The sequence below is a fragment of the Arachis hypogaea genome, chromosome 6 (assembly GCF_003086295.3).
Source record: "Arachis hypogaea cultivar Tifrunner chromosome 6, arahy.Tifrunner.gnm2.J5K5, whole genome shotgun sequence".
Classification (NCBI taxonomy): domain Eukaryota; kingdom Viridiplantae; phylum Streptophyta; class Magnoliopsida; order Fabales; family Fabaceae; genus Arachis; species Arachis hypogaea.
In genome coordinates, this window is record NC_092041.1 from 5,495,287 (window position 1) to 5,514,273 (window position 18,987).

Sequence of the window (18,987 nt, forward strand, 5' to 3'; positions counted from 1 at the left end):
TAATAAGATTTAATTATTTTGTTAGTTCTTATAATTTTATTAAATTTTTAATTAGGTCCTTATATTTTTTTTAATTGAATCTCTACACTGCTTTTAATTTTGTAATTATGTTTTTTTTAGTGTAAAAAATATTAAAGTTAATTGAATATTTCTTTGTAAATTAAAGATATTTATAATTAAAAACTTAACTAAATTATTGATCGCATGTATTTTGGTAAAAATATTATGTTAATTTTAATATTTTAACATGAAAAAGACGTAATTACAAAACTAAAAATATATAAAAATTTAATTAAAAAAATATAAAAATTTAATTAAAAATTTGATAAAATTATAAAGATCAACAGAATAATTAAACTTAATAACAAATTTGCCAAAGAAATCGAGAAAGGAAATGACGGATCCCCATAGCCCAATGGACGAACTTGAAACTTGCGACGTCCATGGTTTTGATTCCTTTTGGGTCCAAGAAATATTTAACGCGTTTTTTTGTCATAAGAAATTTTAAAATCCTAAAGCCCCAAACAAAATTTAGAAAGATTGGGTGGTTTTCATAATTGAATCTGTTTAACCTTTGCCCATCACCCCACATGTCACCAGGGAGGCCCAGTTAAATTTTCAGAATAAAGCGCTATGCTCTAGAGTCCCATAAAAAAAAGGTCTGACCCAAAATAAAAGGCAATGTTATTTGTACACATCTCATTTGATGTTTCCGTTATACACTCCTTAAAAAAAAAAAAAAAAAATAATTTCAAACGAAAAAATATAAGTAGACAATAAAAATATTAAACAATATAAATAATAGATATATTAGATATTAAATTCACTAAATGTGCAGATAGTTATTTTTTTTAATATTATAGAAGGATGAAAGTCCGGAGAAAAAAATCTAATTACAAATTAAACGGAGTAAGATAACTCTTCTATCATCTTCACTCAAGACTCTCACTATTTTAGAAGGAAGCATATCCCAAAAAATAAAATCTAATTCTATCTTTAAACTCATTTTTGCAAGATCATCCTTTAGGTTTCTTAATGTCGAAAGGAGGATGTTATCTTTGTTCCAGCTGTCTTTGAGGCAATTTTAAAAGTCTGGATGGTGAGTCCACATAACCTCAAATCTAAAGGACTTTTTGCCTTCTTCATTAATAAGCTTCACATTCCGAATGAGGATGGGATGATGATCTGGGTTTGTTCTGGTAAGAACTTCAATAGTCGCTTCATGAAATCTCGTTCTCCAAGAGTGGTTTGATAGAGCTCTATCCAGTCTCTTAAAGATTCTATTTTGACCTTCCTATTTAGAATCTTTCCAGGTAAATCTAGGGCCAACGAACTTTAGATCTATGAGTCCGCAATTATTGATCCAATTTGAAAAAATATTGCACGCTCTGATATTCACTGCTGCCCCTCCTTTCTTTTCCGATGCTTCCTTAATTTCATTAAAATCTCCAGCTACGAGCCAATCTCCTATCATTGAGTTCGCAATGTGTAAAAGTGTTGGCCACAAAAATTTTCTGATTTGATTATTTGGACTAGCATAGACCACAGTTAAATACCACTCTTTCTCTCCGTGGGCTTGAACTCTAACATGTATGTATTGACTATACATTTCCATTATGGTGATGTCAACGTTCATCTTATTCTAGAGAATCCAAATTTCACCTAAGATGTTGAATAACTCTAGAGACTGTATCTTCACTACATTTAGTTTCAAGAAGAATAGTGATATCAGGTTTGTATTGATTTATCATATTTTTAAGAGTGCGTTTAAAAGTACCACTAGCTGCACCTCTCACATTCCAAATTAGACTAATCATTAAACAAAAACAAAAAAATAAATAAAAACCAAAGGATACATAAGAAATAACATCAGGCTAAGTGCATATGAGTGTCATTCAGCACATTACTGATAGGGGTTGTAAAATCCACTCCCTTAAGTAAGTTTTGATGTGTATCTTTCTCTTCATTCTCTGTCTCCATCGTCTCCTTTCCTCCTTCATCTGTGACCATGAGATCATGTGGCTTTCTTTCATTTGGTGGGGATTGGATTAGCGGTGCAATCTCTTCTTCCATTATTGTTGGTGAAGAAAAATTTTTCTCTACCCAATTTTCTTTATGGTGAATAATTCTTTGTGGTCTTTGTTGTGTGCTTTTTTTTCTATTTATCTTTCTCTTTCTTTCTTGTATTTTGGTGCTGTCAAAAAATTTTTTTGTAGGTTTAATACCTGTTTTTCTATTATCCACTTCTGTTAGTTTTTCTTTAGATTGGGTCTGTTTGTTTTCTGCGTTCTTCTTCTGTTTTGTTTGTATATTTTCTCTATTTGTAGTTTTATTTTCCTTTATAGTATCATTGTTGTTTCCTTGCTCTTCTCCTTGTGCTACTACAATCCTTTCCTCATACTCTGGTGTCGAGTCTTCCACTTGTAGAATACTATATTTGGACTAGTTTTTTTTTGTTGCTTTGATTCTCTTTAGCTCTGTTTGGTCCGCCTCCTTGTTTGGTTTCCTCATTCTTCTTTCCCCTTTTTGGCCTCTACACTACCATCCATGCTCCATAGTTGTCATCCTGCTCTATCATAATTTGCTTGCCTTTATCTTTTTTGATTAAATTATTTTTCGTTGCTGGTTCTTCTATAATTTGCTCATTTTGTTTTTTGTACTAATTTTCTCTTTTTCATATGTGCTTTGTTCGCTGTTTTCTACTCTTGTTGCCACCTCTTTCTTTTTTCTTATATTGCAATGCTGTTGATTATGGTCTATTCTTCCACATGAAAAACAGATTTAGTGGATTTCTTCATACTCCACATGGTACTCTTCTCCATTAATCAAATACTTTTTCATCAAAGGTTTGGTGAGATCTACCTTTACACATAGTCGGGTGAATTTTTCTCTACACAGATTGGCTGTGTTATTGTCAACCTTCACCGTTCTTCCAATAAGATTACCTATTCTCCTCAATATGGTTCTGTCATAAAAATCAATTGACAAACCTGAGAACCTCATCCATGCTGTGATTTTATCAATTGTAGCTCTTAGTGGATTAAAATTTGGCTCCCACAGTCTGACAGTTAGGTAGTGGTCATAAACCTTCCAAGGCCCCTCCATGAAGGCAAAGTCAAAATCCTCACTAGCATAGAATTTGACTAGATAAAAATCGTTACTTAAGTCGATAATGTCTACAGTCCCTTTTTTGCTCCACATGGTCTCTAACCTTCTTTTGATAGCAGCATATCCCACCCTTTTATCCATCAACTTCACTATTAAAGTATTCCACCATGGTTTCCAAAGCTCTCTCTCAATAACATCGCTAATGACGATATTATAGAGGCCCTCTTTTGTCTTCTCTACTCTTATGTTTTCTGTGTTGCAAGTGTTAGTTTCTTCTCCTTGATGCTCTTTCTCTTCTTTGCCAGCTTCACTGCTTATGTTTCATTCTTTACCAAGTTCAACGATGTCTTCTTCCATTTGGTCTTTAGTGGGTCCACCTCTTATCATTCAGGAAAAAGGTTTTCCAGTTTTAAAGTTCTCCTCTACTTTCATGTTGTCTCACATCCATTCCTTGTCTCTCGGTAGGAGAAGTTGAGTGCCAGTGAAACCTTCTCCATCTTTTCTTTCCTTTTTTATGCTTCTCTTAAGTTGATCTTGTTCTTCTACTGTAGGTTGATGCTCATGTGAGGGTCCCGTAGGACCTCCGACACCGAACATCAGGCGGTGGAAGTTTCAGACGGGCAGAAATACGAAAGTTGTATGGAGAGTAAATGCCTAGTAGATGACTGTATCCTGAAGTTATAATAGAAATAGTCAGATGGTTATTTTAATATTAAAATTTAGGTGAGTAATTTAGGGTGTAATATGTTTTACTTGAATTAGGTCAATTTTAGGATTCATTGTTCATGTTGTTCAAAAAAGTCATTAGTTACCTAACATAACTCTTTTCAATAATGGTCACTGTCTAAAAAAAAATCAATAATAGTCCAGTGATTACCATATATGCCTTGCAATAAGTATATCCGAGTTCAATTTGATTAGGCCAACTAGTGGATCCCTTAAATATTATGTGTATTAGTTTGATGTGAGTGAGTTTGTAATCCTTAAGATTGGAGAGTATTCAATTCATTTGAAAAAAAAAAAATAATTCAATAATGGAGCCATGGAGAGAGTGGATAAATAAGAGATAACAGGATTCTTAATTGGATCTAACAATGATAGACTGAGTATGTTAGGTGTTACAACTTAGAATTGTATCATGCAAGAACATCTCATGCAATTTGTGGTTTTTCTAGTTTCATAAAAGTTCAGTGCTGGTCTTGCTACTCCCATTTACAATAAGTGTTGCCCCCTATATTTCTGAATGCAATTGAGTTCCCTTGATAATAATGAAGTTTGACTTTTTCAGCCTTTAATATTTACTCTTTATAGATTCGTTCTTTTGCTAAATTACTGCATCATCAATTTTGAGAAATACCATCCTCTGAATTTCGCGTAAAAAAGCTAACGGAACTGAGAACAATTAAGATTGTTTATGGGATAAACATTTGCCACTAAATTGATGAAACAGCCAAGCAAACAGAAATTATGTGAAGCCTCATTCAGGTTCCACAAATATATTCTAGCTAATGACTCTGTAAAATTAAGTACGTACTAAAACATTTGAATTTTTTAGGCACCTTAGCTTTCAAGTTGGCTTTGTCTACCAATTCTGTAAAATTAAACCTTGCTTTCTTCTGTGCATGCAAAATGGTCAGAATTAGAAGATCATGATTTAGCAATTTAAACTAAAACTACTTTTATGGAATTATTTTGTCACGTAGTGACAATAATGAATGATGTGCATATGCAATATGTTTTTTACACTGTATCTCCCAGTTTTGACAGTTCTATTTAAAATTTGTTGTTAACTAATAAATTGTTACAAAGTGAGATTCGAAGCTCTAAATTTGATTAAAAAACGAGTTAAATGAGTGCATATGCACAATATCATCATTTAGCACTAGTGTGTTGGGCATCTTGACACGGGACATTTTTGTTGATTTTATTTGTGCATGTTTGGTATGAGTTGTGCTCATGCTATGCTATTCAAAGCTCATGTGAAACTATAAGACAAACTTTATGGTCACACCGATCGAATTCGAGGAAATTAAACAAGCCACATGGAATAAATTGAGCGTTACGTATATAGTATATTTCAGCTCTCTCTTTCTCTTTATATATACCGCATCTTAATTGGTAGCACATGAATGTTACACGTTTTATGTGGAGAAATTTATAGTGCCAATATAATCTTGGAGTTGAATTGTCGGTAGGTCCCCTTTAGTTTCATGCAAAATTATTATGTGGTAGCTAGCAATAGTGCAATTGGAATGAGATATTATATTATCCACAAATTATTGAATTTCATCATCAACTCACTTATTGAATTTCCACAAATTATATTATCCATCACTCACGAATACAGTATATCTCTATGCAGTAATGATGGAAATGTTAGTTGGTATTGACATGCCCGGCCCACATACATGTAAATCATTCCATACTAATTTCAGTTTTGATCTTTAATGAGCACGCGTTTTGACAATCCAAATAGCTTAAAATTATTTTATTTATTATTATTATTATGTAATCTTAAATATAATAAATATATAATCATAAAGATTATATGTGTATAAAATTATTATATTATATGGGATAATTTTAGATACTATTTTTTATTATTATTGTCAAATTTGTATAATATACATCTCTGAACTGAAAAATTTTGATATTAAAATATTATTGAAGATGTGCTTTCGGTAGTGTTACTTTTACATATGGTGAATCCTCTACTTTTTGTACTCTTAGAGAAGATATAAAAAAAATTGTGCATCTCGCAGAATGCAATAGAATATTTAGATCCTTCATATCTTAAATTTTATTTTAAAAGATAAAATACAATCTATCACTATTTATTTTATAAGTAAGATCAAAAGAAAAATAAAAAAAATTTAAAAGTGAGAGATCTCACTTTATCCTCTAAAATAAAAATTTAAAATTTAAAAGATTCAAATTCTTTTAACACCATCAAATTTACTATTGAGTGCATGTACTCCTCTATCACATTTTCCTTTGTCTTCTTCACTAACTTTAGGACATATCTTCATGTAACACTTCAAACTATGTAAGTTATTTGCAAAATCGATACAATTTGTGATTGGTCTAATTCCTTTATCATCTAAATTTCGAGTTAAGTCTCATTTTGATTCTTTAAAATTAGCGAGTTGTATTGATTTAATAGTTTTTTAGTGTCAAAACGTATATAACATCATTTTAATACGTTCAACATGACAAAATTTGAGTTATCTCACTAACGAGGATGAAGATGGACTACATTATATTGGTACATTTTTTTAAATTTAAAAAATTAAATTATGACAATTGAAAAGTCAAAGATAATCAGTGTAATTCACCAATCCGAGAGATTAAAATAGGATTTAATTCTCTAAATTTGTGTCATTGAATAAACAATAAATAAAAGACAAAAAGATGCTAAAAACATAATTCTATCCTAAATAAAGTTAATGGTTGCAAAGAAATTATTAAAAAGCTATTATTCCTTTTTAACCTGACAAAAACAAAACACATAAAAAAAATGAGAATTGTCATGTGATTTTTGCTTCTATACAAGAGTCAAAATTTCTAAATTTCCATGGGTTATTTTCACATGTTACTACACCAAAATAAAAACAACTATCCACAACATTGTAAGCATTTAATATATTAAAAATCAAGTAGATATCTAATACTTTCTCTCTTTTTTTTAAATAATTTAGATAGATAACAGAATATGAATAACTGCTAAACACTCGTGGCAACAAAATCATGTTTTCATTTTATATTTTTAATTTTATAGCTGTTGCTTTTAACAGCTCATCAAATATTTAAATTCAATAGTTAGAACTATATCTTGTTTAATATCCAATTTATTGTTAAAATGTTGATTTTTAGTGTGACATCATTATATGTTCGTAGTTTTTTAAATTTCTGATATAAATTTTTTGCTGTATTGTCTATAGATTAATATGGATATGGTGAGCAGTAATTGTTGATATATATAAAAAATATTTTGTCACTAAAAATTTTAAAAAATACACTGAAAAAATTGTTAAAAACTCTTTATAGATTTGGTAAAAAAAGTTGGCCTCTTCTAAATTCGAAAGAAGACTTGAAAATGTGATATGATTCTATTCAATTTTCATTCTTAGCCCTAACATCGCGTGTTACATCTGCAATTTTTCGCAGTTTGTATGATGTCAGTATCATTGCTCGTTTTCTACGAGAATTCTTGACCTACTACCAACGCGTTTATCACCAATTAGAACCATTGGAGTTGAAACTCATTTTGACCTCTGAAATTTTCGACCGGCCTCAATTTTGACCCCAAATTTATAGTTACCCAATTAATATCCTCAAATATTAGATTGTGACTCACGTTTGCCCCTGTAACTATTTCCGTTAATGGAGATCTGATGTGGCACGTTAAATTGACAGAGTGTGTATCTACGTGACACCCAACTTGACAGAATAGATGTGTGATGAGTAAATAACGTGGCAAAAGTTGAATGAACCCAATTTGCACCCCTCTTTTCCCAATATGTTCGAGAAATTAAGTTCATTCAACTTTTGCCACGTTATTCACTCATCACACTTCCATTCTGTCAAGTTGGGTGCCACATAGATACACACTCTGTCAATTTAACGTGCCACATCAGATCTTTATTAACGGAATAGCTACAAGGAGCAAACGTGGGTTACAATCTAATATTTGAGGGTGTTAATTGGATAACTATAAATTTGGGAATCTAAATTGAGACAGTCAAAAATTTTCGGACCAAAATGGATTTCAACTTAGAACCACTAATATGCACATCGCCAAAATTAAGCCAATATAAAAATAATTTTTGATATCTGGGTACTGGTATAATTGTGGTTGATCAATTTATCTGCCAATTTAAATAAATTAAAATTTTAAATTTATTTTGTGTATATTCTGCACTTGATCGGAAGCACTTGGAAGATGACAGAGGAAGGGGAAAAAAAAAAATACTCCACTAGCTAGTGTGACTGAGTGAACGTAAAAGTCACGTCAATATATTGGTCAAACTGTGGAGCCAGCATATCCACAACTTGATGTTAATTATTAATACGAATTAACTAACCTAATTAACTAACAATTAATTATTTGTATCGTTTTTTATTATAAAGCATATGAGAAAATATAAAAAAGGCTAGGAAGGATGATTATTCTAGCTTTGGACATGGTGGGGATGGTAGCTATGAATCCACTGGGACAAACGAATGATGACAAATTTGATATTGTTATGGAAAAGCAACAAACGAAACTCGAACAAAAACTCTTCAACTTTGGATTTGGAGAAATTTTGTGCTTTCATAGTGCGTGAAACTGTGAATTATGAAAGTTGAAAATGCTTAGCTAGGAGCCTAGGATATTATTTATTCAATCATTAAAAATAATGTTTATATATTTAAAATTGGTCTATATTTTTGCGTTTAATAAGAGTTTTTGTTGGGAGACCCTGGCCCCATTTCCGTTAAAACCATATTCCATTTACACTAAGAATCAATACATATTAAAATACCTAATCTACATTAAAATAAATTAAATAATATATATTTATATATAAGTATATATTAATTAATTTGAAAGTTGATTTTTTTGTGTACACATAAATATTTTTGTTTTTTCAATTATAAAAATATTTTTAAGTATATTAAATATATACTACAATTAACTACTAATATAAAATACACATTAAAATATAAAAATAAATATTAAAATAAATTAAATTATATATATTTATACATAAATATATAATAATTGATTTTCGTATATAAATTGTAAATAACATTTTTAAAGTATCTTACTCTAAGATTCATCAAGGAACTTAAGATTGATGATAAAAGTTGTTTTTTGATTATTTAATAAAAAGTGTAGAGCTTGTTTTTGGAAAATGACAAGAACAAAGATACAATGTAATTAATAGAGTGATTTCTATATCTCCTTCATTGGTGGACTAAAGTAATCGACTTATTACTAATGGTTCCAGTTCTTCAACAATTATGATGGATTGGAGATGGAAAAGTAAGGAAGAATGTGTGGACCAATCCAATTTTTGAAAAAGGGGTAATGCACGATCCATTCAAACCTGCAAGTCGTTGAGTATGTTGTTGGTGGTGTGATGTGCACCTCCCCACACGTGATTGCCGGTCCTCACCATATCACGTGGCACTCTTCTCAACCTACTAATTATTATGAAGTTGTTAAGCATTCATTATTAGAGGACCCCTCATATCACTCATATGGCGCATTGCATACGGTATAGTATTCATGAACAAAATGTTGTTCCTACACAGCTACTTAACACCAAACATGTAATGACAAATTAAATTGACAAAATTTTAAATAATATTACATGAGATTTAAAGTTTAAATTAAAAAAAAAGAAGAATGTAAGAGGTGCGAAGGAGTAAATTTCCATTTTGGTTAACTAGATTCGTAATATTATTCATTTTGCTCTTAGAAATTCAAAATTTTTTATAACAGTCTCTTAAATTTAGATTTAGGACTAATTTGATTTTTCGACTCTTTTCAACGATGAGTCAATAAATAAAGTGTCAAGGTAGCATAATCTTACTATGTTAGACTCTTCAACAATTAGATGACATGATAATATTTTTGGACCTCTTCTTTTTTCTACTCTGTGTTTGTAAATTTTAAAAGTCCTAATTCGTTGGTTTAATTTCAATGGCTTCAGGGGCTATATTCACATCGTTGTGGCGGAGATCAGAAGGTCATCATCGTTAGAAGCATTTTTATCTCCTATTGACGGTTGACTTGACAGATGTTGCACTCGTCCAAATATTCGCTCACGTGACCACTGAGCTCGTCATATGTTTCTCTCCGATTGACCCTTCTTCTTCCAGCACAAGAATTCTAGGTCCCTGATTCGAAAAATCGAAGTCTTTCAACTACTTATAGAGTACCTTTGCGATTCTTCAGGCGCGTGTTTTCCATCTACAGTTATTACAAGAAAAACGTTGAATATCATCAAATTTATCGGTGGATTTATCTAAAAAAATCCGCTCGTAACATGTTTATCGTCGGAATAAATCCAATAGAATAAACCTTGCCAATAATTGTTTATTGGCAGATTTTTTATTCGCCGCTAATTATTGTTGAAAAATTTTCGCTGGTAATATTTACTATCGAATTTCTCTCCGGTAAATTCGATAGTAATATATTATCAACTAATAATTAAATTAATAACTATTGGTAGATTTAACCGACAGTAAATTTAACAGTAAACTTAAATTTTAATTTTTTATAAATTTTGTTTAAAAGTTAATATATAATTTTAAATATTTAAATTCAATAATTTCTAAACTAATAAATCAAAAAACAATACTAATGAACTCAGAAATGAATAACTTAGATAATAATAAATTTAAAAAATTAACAACAATAAATAATAAGTCAATAATTAACTCAGAAAATAAATAAATTTAGATTAACTCAGACAATTAACAATAGTTAAGTAATCAACTCAGAAAATAATTAACTCATTAGATAATAATAAACTTAGAAAATTGATAATAATAAACATAAGTCAATAATTAACTCAAAAAATAAACAAGTTCAGATTAACTCAAACAATTAACAACAATCAACTAATTAACTCAGATAATAATAAATTTAAAAAATTAACAACAATAAATAATAATTTAATAATTAAGTCAGAAAATATACAAATTAAGATTTACTTAAACAATTAATAACAATAAACTAATTAATTCAAAAAATAATTAACTCACATAATAAGTTAAAAAATTAACAAAAATAAACAATAAATCAATAACTAACTCAGAAAATAAACAAATTGAGTTAATCTTAACTTATTTTTTCAATTGTGTAATAAGTTGTGGCTTTTGCTTCAGAATTATTCTATTTTGGCCATTTTCATGGTTTGAACAAAAAAATTTCAACCCTCTTAAATGTTTTTCCAATTGAGAATATTGGATTGAGTAAGAATGCTAGAAAACAGGTTGCGCTCTTGCAAAAGCAATCAAGAAAGGCTAAGTTGTTTATAGACTTGAGAGCGAAAAGATTCTTAGTTCTGCTGAATTGAGGAATTTTTATATTGATAAGTTTAGAATTTTAGATGTTAGAGTGAAATTAAGAGTTTGAAAGAATAGATAGTTAATCATGAAGTAAAAAAAGTTATAATTTTAGGAACAAGGAAATAGAAAAGGAAAGCGAGAGGAGAAGAACGATGTAGATCGAGAGGAAGAAAAATTTAAAATTTCAGGAATTAAATGAGATCCAAAATCAAATATCGTTATGTCATTTAATCATTAGATCGTCTATGATTATAAGATTTTGTCCTATTAACATTTTATTTGTTGATTCATTACTAAAAAAATTCAAACCTAAATTGATGTTCAAATTTAAATTTAAAAGATTATTATAAAAAATTCAAATTTTAAAGGCCAAAATAGACAATCGCATCAATTTTGGATATTAAAATAGAGATTTACTGAAATAGGAAGGGAAGTTATTGGAGTCTTAGTTTGAGTGCTGAGTCAGCTTCCACACTTGGTAGATGGGTTCGGTCCCATCCATGCATCCATCAAATCACCCTTTTGAAGGGGCCGAGTAACATTTTCTGATGATGAGTTTAGTGTATATATGTTAATTAAGTGGGGTCTACTTTAATTTGATTTTTTAACTGCAAATTGCAAACATATATTATGCAGTTAATAATAATTATAGTACTTGTGTAGGGTTCAGAGGCTGATGGATGACCACTGCTGTGCCGTGCCAACATGCATGTATGTTTGGAAGTTCTTGCATTGTATTTTTGTTCACCTAATAAAACACACACCCGGCCCCATACAAATATATTATTGAACCTCATCCAAAACGAACCTTAGCTGCTCTTTGCCGTTGCCACCGGCCGAACACCCACACTCTGCAAATTAAATAACAATCATATTATATATATACACTCAAAATTACTTAATTATTATTTGTGAATATATAAATAATTGATTTTTGTATATATATATTATATATTATGCTTGTAGGTATATGTTTGTGTTGTGGTGTATGTCCAGCCAAAAAAAGGTAAAAATTAAAGTGAAATAATTTTTGTTGAAGATATTATTATGAGGGGAGATTACTAGATTAGACAGATGCAATGGAAGTGAGTGATTGAAACATATCAGCTTTAATTTGCTACTTGCTAGGTAGGATTGGACTGGAAATCAAACACAAATTTGAACATGATAGTGTAGGTGGCAATGCATGGATACAATGGTGTTGCCTCACTCACTATTATTATTTATTTGTATATTATTGCTGTTGTGGAATGAAACAAGTGCTAAACTGCTAACTTTTGTTGTCCTGGCCTAATCCTATTTGGTGTGCGAATATTTAGTGATATACACTAGCATTAGATATTATAATAAATTATTCTGAGAAATGCAATTGAATTTTATCTATTTTGAGTGTTGTGTATATAATAACATTATTAGGGATTATGATGAATAATTTTAGTTCTATCAAATTATGAAATGTCTTGTATTAATTATAAGTTTTTCTATGCTTAGGAGACCTTAGCTTATAGCTATAGATACCCCCACTACTTCTCTATGAACAACACAGTAATTGAAATAATTGGCGATATGTCAGTTTCAAATGAATACGTTGATGGCATGGAAGATCGAGATATTTTTTCGGATTTCAATCGAGTTATATATACTGAACGTATCACATGTTTGATAGTCAAGTAGGCCGGGAACTATTGATGTGAGAATTACATTCCACCTAGTTTGCATTGCTAATTTGCTATCCATTTTAAAGAAAATTGCAGGGACTTGTTTTCTTTACTGTCATCATATGACGTAAACTCAATAAAACTATTCTTTTAGACGTAGTTTGGAATCATATAAAATTCTTTTTTTTTTTCTTTCTATTCATGAGCTAGTCCCCATTGAAACAAATTAATTTTTTTTATTTCCTTTGGATTGCCAACTATACATATATACATACGTAATACGCTATGTAATTATGTATATATGAGTTGAATTCATGTAAATTAATCACATGATGATAATGTTAAGATAAGGTTTTGGGCGGTATTGGTCCAATATCAACGGAACCATTCTACCCCAATACTACATACATAGCACTTCTTTTTTATTCTTTTAGCATCGTCAACGGATTTTAGATTGAAAAGGAAAGCTCATCGCATTTTAAAATTATTAAGCATCATATTTTAATACATATTAAATAATGTACCAACATTCGAAAAATATATACTTATTCTTACCCCTATATACATATACTTGCAAATGCTTTCTTCCTTATAATATATAGTCTAAAATAATTTATGATCGCTGTAACCTGTGGCTGCATCACTGTCAGTATAATTTTCAGCTGTAGATTATTAATTATTAATTGTTTTGTGTGTAAGCACCAACCACCAGAACACATATGGCTGCTGGTAATTATTTAATTAGTAGCAGTTATGCCAAGAATTGTGAGGGAAACGGTCTTTCATTCCCCCTTTAATTTTGTTTTTGAGATATTGATTAGTAATCCAGTAATATTAGAAAAATAACTAAAATTTATCTTATTTAATATTTATTATTTAATAAATATTATAATAAAATAAATTCTTATTGTTTGTAGTTAATTTTTTTGTTACGAAACATTTTGGTTAGCAATAATACATTGGGCATAATAATTCCCTAATTGATCTCTGCATATTGTCATAAACAAACACCAATAATACACGTGTCCTAAAAATGGTCATGTTTGTACTCAACTGAAAGATTCCCTTTGTTGTGTGCCCATACCCCATATATCTATCTACATTATTGGAAATGAAAAGATAAAAATATCACTTTTGAATTTAAAAAAGAAATTAAGAAAAACCATCATCCTATATATATGGGGAAATTGGAAAAAAAAAACATGGCAACTCAATAATACGCTGATAGGGTAAATGAACACATGCATACATACATTGCATGGGGACAACTTCTTTTGTTTGGCATGCATCATAGATTCTTTTGGCATATTATTTACTGTATAATAGCAATAATATCATGCCAACTAAAAATCAAGAAGGGCAATATTGTGATATGAACATATCTAAAGACTATCATTTCTTAAGAAGCAACCCATGCGTTGAATTTCCTTTTTTTTTTTGAAAAAAACTGTTACTGTGATCAAATTCACTAGACTAATTGAGTTCATCCTATGTAGGAAATTGGTGGGATCTCACTTTTACCCTTTTATAGTCACAAACTTTTACCTTGTATGACTTGCCAGGAAGAGAATAGTTTCATAGAGTTCCATATTTAGTAAAAGGAAAAAGACCCACATACCTCTTTGAATCAAAAAACTTAAATATAACTGCGATTTAATTAATATGTGTCCTAATAAGATGATTATTAATAGAATATTTTAAATATTTTTATTTAATAGATAAAAAATAAATACATTAAAAATTTAAATTTTTTATATTTTAAAAAAAATTTAATTTATCATCTTAACCTTAATTCTTAAGACACAAGTTAAATAAACTCAACTATAACCCCAGAGAGAATTGAGGTGAGCAATCGTCTCATTTTATATGTACATTGTGATTTTTTATTTTAGCTTAAATTTAAGGGTTATGCTAAATAAGTAAAATAATCAATGACTTTCTTAAACAACATGGATAACTACCAATCAAATAAAAATATATTATACCTCCAAATTATCCATCTAAATCTTAATATTAGAATAATCATTCGTACACCTAATAAAATGAACATCTGATATCTTTATTGTTCACATTGTTTAGTATTTTCATTGTTTACCTATAATTTTCCTAAATTTAAACTTAGATAAAACCAGAATAATTGCTTTAGAAAAATAGTTCGATATACAAGCATCTCGCATTAATGCGGTGTCTAAACAAAAAGGTAGCACTTAAAAAGAAGAGTGTTTTGTTATAGTTTTGGGGTCTCTTGTGTATGTGGTGTGGATAAAAAGGGTGGTGAAGAAGCTAGAGACTAGAAGAAGCGAACAAAACAAAGCTACACAATGATGGATGCTGATCCGTTCTCACCTCTTCTTCTTTCTCAAAGTTTCAGCTACTATCCTTGTCGGAATTCCCTCCTCTTGTTCCGGCCATCACACTTCCTCCCTCAGATTCACCCTTTCTAGTTCCCTTCCCTTGTCACACACCAAAAGAACTCTAAGCTAAGGTGGTCTCTTATTGCATATCCATGTGTTTTGCTCTCTTTTTCAGCGACTATCTTCTTTTTGTTTCATGGATATGGATAGAGAGACACAGAAGCTGTGTTTATTATCTTAAAGCAATAATGGGGTGTTTCAAATTTGGATCAGGACCTTATAAACAAAACTGTTCTTCTTCTGTAGATGTTTCTGTCCTGTCTTTGATGAAATGAATTGAGCTGGAAGTAGTGGTCGACAAATTCTTCAATATATATTTCTTTTTTGTACTTTTTTCTTCTTTTTTTTTTTTCACTTATTGTGGAATTTAATTCTATTCTGTTCTGTTTTGGTACCTTTGAATTTCAAAAGGTTGGAAGAGTGGTGTTGGGAGATTGGACATGTTCCAGTATATATGGATTTTGACTTTCTGTGTCATATATATTCTTGGAAATTTTGTTCTTCTCAGGTCCTCGTATGCAGAATCTAATATCCTTAATTAACTTTTCCTCTATAATGTTCTGTTGTTCAACACAACATTAATATATTTCTTTTAAATGACAGCCAATCATCCTATGACAATGCAAAGAAAAATGAAATCAATTTTTATTTTAGTTATTCCAATAAAGCCAGGGGAATATGTTTCTTCCTGAATGGACCACTCTTTGAACCCATCAATGGAGATGATGGGCAACTATTTATTTTTTTAAGAAGAGCTTCCCTGTTTCTTTTCTCTGAGTATTTTTGTAATTTCATCTTCTTTCTTGTGAACAGTGTATTCCTGAAATTCAGTGTAGGAATGAATGTTTCTGGATTTAGCTTATTTTTTTCCACCCCATGGATATTAAATTCTGAGCATTCTGGCTCACACCTTGTCTTTTCTTCAGTCACGGATTCTCTCCCAACTTGTTTCCTCTTTCTATTTTTATTTCAACATAAAGCAAATAAAAAACCAAGAAAGTTCTTTCCTTTTCTATGTGCTGTTCTGTTTAAGAGTTATACCAGCTACTAGTCTACTACTTCAGCACTGTTGTGTATATTAGTATATATGTAAGCCATAACCATTGTACGTTTTGAATGCACAGATTCTAATACTGTATACAACACATAAGAGAGGGAGAAGCACACATTTGAGAGGTGATGGGGCATTTATCTTCTATGTTGAATGGTTTGGCGAGGTGGAAGAAGGGAAAAAGTTCTGGCAGATGTGTCGGTAGAGATGCTGCTGAAGCTATGGCAAGGGAAGCCAAGAAAAATGACTTGATTCTATGCAGTTCCGGCACTGTCAATGTTGATGGTTCAAAGAACTATGCCTCAATCTTTTCCAAGAAAGGCCAGAAAGGTGTGAACCAAGATTGCTGTGTAGTCTGGGAGGTATATAATTATATATGCAGTTATGCACAATCTCACTCCTGTTCTTGTTGCATATTCATGGGGTCTAATAAATTTTGCAACTTTGCTAATAGATTGTGCTGATGATTGATTATAGGAATATGGGTGCCAAGAGGACATGATATTCTGTGGGATATTTGATGGGCATGGGCCATGGGGTCACTTTGTGGCAAAGAAAGTGAGAGAGACAATGCCATCATCTTTGCTATGCAATTGGCAGGAGGCACTTGCACAATCTCCTCTTGATCCTGAGATTGATGTTGAGCAAGAGAAGAAGCAGAACCGTTTCAACATATGGAAGCACTCTTACTTGAAGACTTGTGCTGCCATTGATCAAGAACTCTTTCGCTACCGCAAGATCGACTCCTTTTACAGTGGAACCACTGCTCTTTCAGTTGTTAGACAGGTCAAAACTAAATAAAAAAGCTTTCAATTGTTGAGTTGTTTTGAAGAATGAAAACTCATAGTTGTTGCAAAGTGTAATTGGCAGGGTGAACTCATCGTTATAGCAAATGTAGGTGATTCCCGTGCTGTGTTAGCTACATCATCAGATGATGGAAGTTTGGTTCCAGTTCAATTAACAGTTGATTTCAAGCCCAATTTGCCCCGTTAGTGTTGTTTCAAGCTTAAAGTGTTCTTCAATGAATCATTCTGTTATTGTCCAATGTTATTTTTATCAAGATTTGATCATGATTTTTGCAGAGGAGGCAGAGAGAATATTGCAGTGCCAGGGGAGGGTGTTCTGCTTACATGATGAACCAGGGGTGCATAGGGTGTGGCTGCCGGACGAGGACTCGCCGGGACTCGCCATGTCGAGGGCTTTTGGTGATTACTGCATCAAAGATTATGGTATTATATCAGTACCTGAGGTCACACACAGACATATAAGCACCAAAGACCAGTTTGTTGTGCTAGCCACTGATGGGGTATGCAATCTTCTCCTTCCATGTTAATATTTGTTACTGATATAACCATTTACATGTCTCTTACGATCCGTTTAAGTTTTTGGAATGAATAATTTCTAATCATGTAATCCATAGGTGTCTAGTTGATTTTTTTTTTAAATAATATACAAAATTTATTCAAATCCAAAAGAGACTGTTGCGTGAGGGAACATTTAAAAATCTCTATTTCTTTAAGAACTTTGGTGAGGTCAGGGCAGATTAGTCGAATTTTTTGTTATAAAATTTGGAAAGCATGGATTCTATTGATACAAGGAAGAACGAGACTTGATCAGTTATTGTTGGATGTAGTGTCTTCTCATCTTATGTTATCTCATTTGATTCCTCCTCAAAATCTTCCCAGTAGTTGAGAGTTCTCAACGGTTGACCCAACAGTTATGTTGTTGTTTGACAGGTCCATCACTTTATTTATATAAAAGATATGGTGGAATTGAGAAAGAAAAGAAACTTGGTTCTATAGCACCTTAGAACATATTGTTATTGAACTAGTAAGCAATAATATCAACATCAAATTATAAAAGACATGTTGATTGATTGGTGTTTGTGATGATGTAGGTTTGGGATGTGATCTCCAATGAAGAAGCAGTGGACATTGTATCATCAACAGCGGAGAAATCAAAGTCGGCGAAGCGATTGGTGGAGTGCGCGGCGCACGCATGGAAGCGCAAGAGGCGGGGGATAGCCATGGATGACATTTCAGCTATTTGTCTCTTCTTCCATTCTTCTTCTTCACCTCACCAAGTTACCTCACTTGCCACTCTAAAATAGATTATCATTTAAAATGTGCAAAGCCATTTTGGAGGGGGATTCATGTAACCTTCGTTCACATTAAGGTAGAATATTTGATCAAGGAAATTGTGTATATCAATTATGTGGTTCTGATTCGTCCCATTTTTGTCAACCTAATACGCTTACTTGTTTAGGTTGTTTCTTGCAACTTGCTTCTTAGTTGGTTCCTTCTCATGGAGAAAGGAGCCAAGTTCAAACCAATTTTTTAGTCCCAAAGTTGAATTTTGGTAAATTGGGGGTCGACAGAGGAAACTAGAATTTTTTTTGGTATTTTTTAACCCGACAAACTAAAGACTAAGTCACTAAACTATCGCGGATCTGAGTTGCATTTAAAAGTCGATCGCTAGCAAATAAACTAGACATTTAAAGAAAACAATTAATCTCTACGTACAACTCATTTAAACAAACAAGTAGTTTTGCCTAATTCACCTCCACGTGCCACCATCTCTAACAAATTTTTGACTCAACACACGAATATATAACTACATTTTTCATGCAGATTTCGTTTTTTTTTCGATTTTTCTCAGCGTTTGCTGCGTCTCTACGTTCTGTTCCATCTCT

The 18,987-nt window shown here is 31.3% G+C and overlaps 2 protein-coding genes across 2 annotated transcripts; one reads left to right on the forward strand and one right to left on the reverse strand.

Moving 5' to 3' along the window:
- Positions 1-2,781: 2,781 nt before the first annotated feature.
- On the reverse strand, positions 2,782-3,249 carry LOC140173574 (uncharacterized). Its single transcript, XM_072198054.1, has one exon. The coding sequence runs from the start codon at positions 3,247-3,249 to the stop codon at positions 2,782-2,784; it is 468 nt and encodes a 155-aa protein (XP_072054155.1).
- Positions 3,250-14,957: 11,708 nt separating this feature from the next.
- LOC112695566 (probable protein phosphatase 2C 34) lies at positions 14,958-18,521 on the forward strand. Its single transcript, XM_025747947.3, has 6 exons — positions 14,958-15,315; positions 16,369-16,657; positions 16,773-17,081; positions 17,166-17,283; positions 17,378-17,601; positions 18,193-18,521. Exons 2-6 carry the CDS (start codon positions 16,424-16,426, stop codon positions 18,403-18,405), a joined length of 1,098 nt encoding a protein of 365 aa, XP_025603732.1. The 5' UTR covers positions 14,958-15,315; positions 16,369-16,423; the 3' UTR covers positions 18,406-18,521.
- Positions 18,522-18,987: the final 466 nt, after the last annotated feature.